General features: G+C 32.9%; 1 protein-coding gene across 1 annotated transcript; it reads left to right on the forward strand.

The window, feature by feature from the left end:
• The first annotated feature begins 3,940 nt into the window (after positions 1–3,940).
• Positions 3,941–6,177, forward strand: LOC21399936. The gene is made up of 3 exons (XM_010108680.2): positions 3,941–4,365; positions 5,451–5,558; positions 5,656–6,177. Exons 1-3 carry the CDS (start codon positions 4,051–4,053, stop codon positions 5,971–5,973), a joined length of 741 nt encoding a protein of 246 aa, XP_010106982.1. The 5' UTR covers positions 3,941–4,050; the 3' UTR covers positions 5,974–6,177.
• Positions 6,178–6,773: the final 596 nt, after the last annotated feature.

Raw genomic sequence — 6,773 nt, forward strand, 5'->3', positions numbered from 1 at the left:
TCGCTTGGTGTGCCATTGCCAATGGCCCCAAAAAAAAAAGTTGGTTATCTGGGGATTCAAATATTTTAGAAAGTCAACGCTAACATATGAGAGAGAGAGAGAGAGAGAGAGAGAGAGAGAGAGAGAGAGATATTATTGGGAGGAGTTTTAATTAAGGGAAGATGTATTTGAGGTTTGAAGTAAAGGCAAGGAAATGGGGGCATTACACGTGAATGAGTACAAACTGGTTGTTTCTCTACGTTAGATTATGAGGTTAGCTGTCTTCTAGTTCTTAGAAGTCAACGGTCATCTACGTTAGGGTTATTTACGTATTTTAAGCTTATTATTAAAAATATATACCATTTTTATCCTAATATGTAGGCATATATAGGCCCCGTTCACTTCACTGATTCGAGTTTAGAATTTGAGTTTTTTTACAGTAAAAAGCTCTCACAAATAATCACATCTAACTTTTTTGCTACAGTAAAAAGCTCTCACATAAAGTCACATCTCAACTCAAATTCTAAACTCGAATCAGCGAAGTGAACGAAGCCATAGTATTTTGATGTTCTGAATATTTTACAGTACATATTCCAATTTCATATTAAACTTTTACTTCTCTAGGTTAAACGCTGATTTTAATCACTTATATGACGACTTTATTACCAATTTGTGTATAGAGTCAAGAAGATGATAATCTAATGGTAAAATCGTCATTGAAAGAATAAAAACTAGTTATTGATTAAGAGAAAGTATACGTTTGATATTTACGACATTAAAGTCTAGGTATATAATATTATTGAGAATACTAAAAATACATGTGTATATGTTTTTGATAAATTAAAATGCATGCTATAAAATATGAATAATAAACCCTCTTGGTTTATCTTACTCTTGACTTTGTCTGATATATGATATAAGCAACGTCTTTATATTAATTGAGCATCTACATATTCAATTCTTCTTTCTTTCAACAAAGCATCTCACATTTCTTATTCATATCTATCTATCTATCTATCTATTTATATATATATATATATCTCTCTCTCTCTCTATATATATATATATGTATATATATGTATATATATCCTATTTCTCTCTCTCTTTTTCTTTCTGTGCGTGCAATCCACGTTTTCTGCATAGTATAGTTATTACTTCTACTGCAATTTTATTATAATAATAACGTTATAATCCAATAATATTCGCCCACAGGAACTTGATACAGCAATAGAAAATTCATGTCTGTCTTTCTCTTTCTCATTGTCTCTAATGTGGTTTTTAATGCAATGCTTAAACCACAGCCACAAGCAAGGAACAGCAAGAAGTTGGTATTGATGGATTTAGCACAACAATATGCAGAAACATTAAATTCTTGTCCTTAAGAAAAAGGCTAAAAAAGAAATCTCCTTTGGGTTTGGTGGAAAGTATCTAAATGCCTCGGAAAGGAAGTAATAATGGTATAAGAATAAGCTAGAACCCAAAAGAGGGGTTTTTTTTTTTTTTTTTTTTTTTTTTTTTTTTTTTTTCCCAAAAATGCAGCTGGCCGTGATCCTATTCTTTTAACTAAATCCAGTTGTGTCTCTTCTTGGAGTTAGTTGGCGTTTTGGGAGGTTGGTTGGTCCATCAATGACACAAAATATGTGTCATTTTTTTGGTATATGGTGTATGATAGATTCTCAAGTTGCATTAAATGTTTTGGACAATACTTTGTATTATCGACATGGTTATTATCACTAACTTTCAAGGAATACCAACTTCCATGTACTAGAAACTAATATAATTTCCCGATGGAACTCTAGCATATATATATATATATATGTATGAAGAAGAAAATTTTTCTAGCATAATTTCCTTGAAAATTTCCCGATGGAAAATGAGTCAATTAATAAAATTTTTAAGGTTATTGAACTAATTGTATGTATTTACTTCTCATCGAATAAAAATATACATTATTAGTAAGTAAAAAATATTATTTATAACACTCTATTAAAACAATAAGCAATTATCATTCAATTAATAAAGAAAAAATAAAATACAACAATAACACTTAATTATTCTGACTGATATAAATAATAAATTTGCATAAAACCATAACAAACTATATACTTTTCTCTAATTTTAAAACAATACCAATAACCATTACACTAGTACTTGTGGAAAATTAAGTGGATGGCTGGTTCTGATCACCACTTTTAATTGTTAAATTTTTTTTTTTTTTTTTAGTTAAAAGGCCCTTTTTCTTATGGAGTTTTTAATGGTTAATTATTAGTAAATGAATGGTCTATCACTGATAGACCAGATTGTCATTGATTTACCAATCATTGATCGATCAATAGATTACTGATTAACATTTTAGGAGAGAAATAAGAGGACAAAAGATAAATTTCATGTTACAGAAATAAGTAGCATTTTTACACAAAAAATTTAAAATTCCTCGAAATTCAGCTTCTTCGTCTCTTCTCCTCTTCAAAATTGTTCCACGTCGTCATTGTTTTTTCTCTCACTAATTTTGTAATGTGTTCTGCATGTATTACCGTGTTTAAAACACTTAAAGAGTTTATTGTTTATTAAATAATGATAAATTCATTTATACAACTATTTAAGGATTTTTTAATTTATTTTAAAAAGGAATATGTGTAGAGACAACAATTGACAAAAAAAAAGAAAAAAGAAAATTAAGTAGGGACACGTTTGAAGAAAATTATTTTAACCAATAAAAAATAAAATAGGAACACATGTGGAAAATTACTCTCATAGAAGTAGAGAGAGGAACAATATATTTTTAAAATCACACAAAAAAATTAAAATGTAAAAGAACTCACAAAAATAAAGATAAAAAAGTTAAAAAAAAATAGGGAGAAAGAGAGAAATAGGCCAAGACTTGAGATGAATTAAAATTAATAGGCCAATAGTTTACATAAGTTAATAAATATGCCAAATTACTATTTTTGTCAATAACTTGTATGGTTATGAACCATAACTTGACAAGTTATTGTCCATAATTCATGGTTTTTGTCCATAACTTGTCTGGCTATGAATCATAACTTGACAAGTTTGTCCATAACTTATCTGGTTATGAACCATAACTTGACAAGTTATGGCCTATTAATTTCTATAATTAAAAATTGGCCTATATACTTTCTTAAGCTTTTCATATTGACATATTTTCTACAATTTCCCAAAAAAATAAAAGAAAATAAAAGATGTAAGTAGAGGAGGTGTCACGTGGCAGCCTTATAGAAAAAGGGCTTTGACTCTTTGACAGCCCCATACAAAAAAAAAAAAAAAGAATCTTAATCTGTTGTCTAATTTTAAGTATCTTAATTGTTGTCTAACTGATTAAATCATACCACATTATCTCATACTAAACACAAAAAAGTTAGTTAAAAAGCAATCTAAATTTTTTACATGAGGTGTCATGATTTGATGTTCACACCAATTAAAATAATAAAATTGCACAGCAAATTGGAGTTCGAAAAAAAGAGAGAGCACTTTTTATGTATTGTTATATTAGATATGATCACAATAAATGCAAGCTGCTCCTATTTCTAATTTTTTTTCTCCCGCTTACTGCAATAAAAATAAATATAAAATGTGTCATTTGTCTCAATTATTTTCAAAAGGAAGTTTATATTCCAAATCTGCAATTAGTATCTAGGATCCGCTTGGTTTATGAATTCAAATTATATGGTTTGAATTATAATTTAAATTTTTATGACAAAAAGAATTGTAGCAGAACCATTTGAATCGGTGTTTGAACCCCTTTACTAAACATGTTCCTGATCTTAAAAGTGGTGTCCAGCCAGATTACTTCTCTTGATTATCATGGGCCATAATATCGAAGAGATGTACCAAACTCGTAGCCCAATCCATTAATTTGAGAGTTTGGGCTTTTAGCTCTCTGACAATCAACTCATAAACCAGTTTGACTATCCTAGCTCTAAACCGTCTAAACAGCACTTTCAACGGCCTTGATCGAAGAAGAAAAACAAAACCAAAGCACAGAGAAAAGAAGAAGAAGAAGAATAAGAGGCGGCAAAGAAAGAATCCGTTCCTCTTTTACTCTCAACCATGGCAGTCCTTTCGATTCCGACGCCGATCATGGCGGCGATTCTGATGATGACGGTGGTGCTAGGGCTAGCAAGAGCGGACGACACGAACCGCGTTTACTCGCCGTGCTCGGACTCGAAGGTGGAGATTTCCGACGGTTTCACGTTTGGAATCACGTTCGCGTCGAGGGACTCGTTCTTCAATGGCAACAAGAGTCAGTTGTCTCCCTGCGACAGCAGGCTCGGCCTCCGCAACAGCAATGCTCAGATCGCCGTCTTCAGGCCCAAGGTCGACGAGATCTCTCTCCTCACCATCAACACCTCCTCCTTCTTTCCGGTCAGTTCTCTCTCTCTCTCTCTCTCTCTCTCTCTCTCTCTCTCATCGTTATGTTGAATTTGGTTGCGACTCTCTCTCTCTCTCTCTCTCTCTCTCTCTCTCTCTCTCTCTCTCTCTCTCTCTCTCTCTCTCTCTCTCTCTCTCTCTCTCTCTCTCTCTCTCTCTCTCTCTCATCGTTATGTTGAATTTGGTTGCGATTTCAAAATCAATGATTTCGCTAATTTCTGGTTCTGAATTAGGGATTTTTGTATGAAGACTGTAATTGTATTTGAAAGGGTTCTGTTTGGCGTGATTTATGAGGTTTTCGCTTCTCAGTTGTTTATATAGTTTTAACTATTGTTCTAATTTTGATTGATATGTAGGCCGGAAATGAACTTAAAATTGTGTGCCTTTGAGGGTTTTAGTGTATTGATTAAGGTAGAATTATCAAAACCAGAAATTTGCTATTAGTCCGAGCATTTGACTTGCTTGACTTGGTTTTAATATTAGGCTAAGCATTGGAGTTTTGGTTGCTGAAGGTTGGAGTAACTACTAAGATATGGATTCTTTGAGGGCTTGTGACAGTACAATTTTGAGCAATATATCTTGTTTCAGAGCGTGTCTGACTAATCCTGTAATCCATGGAAAAATGGGATAGCCGAACAGAAGAAGATAGTGGAGTTCACTTCTAAACTCGATTTTCGAATCGGTTTGAATTAAAATGTGCCATATGAAAACCTTTCTAATTTTCCTTGGTTTTGTTGTTCGTTTAGCAATCTCTCCTTAGCATTGCTAATTGGATTGTGGAGCTAACGAAATGATGGGACTTATATTTGGTGTTGTTATAATCCTTGAGACATTTGCAAAATCAGAATGTTTTGTGGAACTTTCAATTGGGTCAACGTGAAATCAGCCAATTTGGTTCAACTTTTTGTCAAGCCCGATGTATCTATTGAAGAAAATAACATTCTCTTGAGTTTCCTGATCGATTGCCTATTTGTTTAGATAACTTTTCAAATTTGTCTTCTGTCTTGACAAGTTTTTGCTTGATGTATTGTGGTTCATTTCTTATACTCTTGTCTCTTTTCATCCTTTGCTTGTAACAGGAAAATTATGGCGGATATATGGTTGCATTCGCTGGTCGAAAATATGCTGCAAGGTCCCCCCTTGCTTTTGTAGCAAACAACACCTACACTGTGTCAAGCTTTACTCTTGTAAGCTTTTTGGACTTGATCCCTTATTGATACTGATCTCAGTTATACCTTCATGCTTACCTGAATAATCCAATATAAGAAGCTATTGTACTTGTAGGTGCTTGAATTTAAGAAGGGCAGGCTTCAAAACTTGTTTTGGAAGAGGGACGGTTGTGCCAAATGTCAGAGTGGCTCTAGCTTTGTGTGTCTCAACAAGCAGGACTGTGCTATCAAGACGTCAAGCTGCAAAAACCATGCAAGTGGAGGCTCTGTAGATTGCAGCCTTGGAATACAATTGGCATTCTCTGGCACAGACAAGCACCTTTCGGCTTTGAACTCATGGTATGAGGTGGAGAACCTTCGTCAATACTCGCTCTACGGTTTATACTCTAATCTCAAGGACTCTCTCACTAGTCAGTATGACAAGATATTTTAACTCCGGTTCTAGCCTGTAGATGCATTTTTCCTTCTTTTTTGATCGCTGTTGTAATTCTTTATTAACACTTGGTCTTTTTTGTTGCTTTGATTTAAATATATGTTGTGTTTTCCCTCCTTTTCTCCACGTTTTGGAGCCCTCCATCCTGGAAAACTCTCGACACTATATGGTGTGTATATTTATATGCGAAACATTTACTTGATATTGGGGTTTCATTGCATTCATGTTCTTTCTTGGTCGTGTTGTTTCATTGGTTTTAACCTCCTACGATTTTCCGTTAGAATTTATCCTGATGGATTAGGCCCTGATAGGATTGAGAGTTTTTTCACCCCGAAACATAGTTGGTTGTTTCCAACACTTTCCAGTTGTTTCCAACGCTTTCCAAGTGTTCAAGAATTTCACCTGACCTCGTAATGAATACGTGCTGGTCATCCACTGAAACATGTTATTATCAGGCCCGGTATCTAACCATACATAAAAGAGACAAAGCTCTTTTTTTTTGGGTTGTTCTTCCACTTATCTCTTTTTTTTTTTTTTTGAATTTTTTTACATTTTAATTTTTTCTGTGTTTTTTAAAATTTTTTGTTCCTCATTTTATTCTTAATAGAGTAATTTTTTTTGCATGTATTCTTATTTTATTTTATTTTTTGTTGTTTATAATATTTTTTTAAATGTGTTTCTGCTTATTGGTTAATTGTTATTTATAATATTCAAAATTCCTTAATTGTATAAATGAAATTTTCATTATTCGGTAAATAATAAATTTTTTAGACGTCTCTAATACGGTAATATTTGAGGAG

This window comes from Morus notabilis, unplaced genomic scaffold (genome assembly GCF_000414095.1).
Source record: "Morus notabilis unplaced genomic scaffold, ASM41409v2 Scaffold758, whole genome shotgun sequence".
NCBI classification, from domain to species: domain Eukaryota; kingdom Viridiplantae; phylum Streptophyta; class Magnoliopsida; order Rosales; family Moraceae; genus Morus; species Morus notabilis.

Bases quoted from the DNA above. Each gene is read 5' to 3' on its own strand.
- LOC21399936 (XM_010108680.2), top strand. From the start codon at position 4,051: ATGGCAGTCCTTTCGATTCCGACGCCGATCATGGCGGCGATTCTGATG. The intron at 4,366-5,450 runs GTCAGTTCTCTC...TGCTTGTAACAG, and splicing joins ACACCTCCTCCTTCTTTCCG to GAAAATTATGGCGGATATAT. The intron at 5,559-5,655 runs GTAAGCTTTTTG...TTGTACTTGTAG, and splicing joins CTGTGTCAAGCTTTACTCTT to GTGCTTGAATTTAAGAAGGG.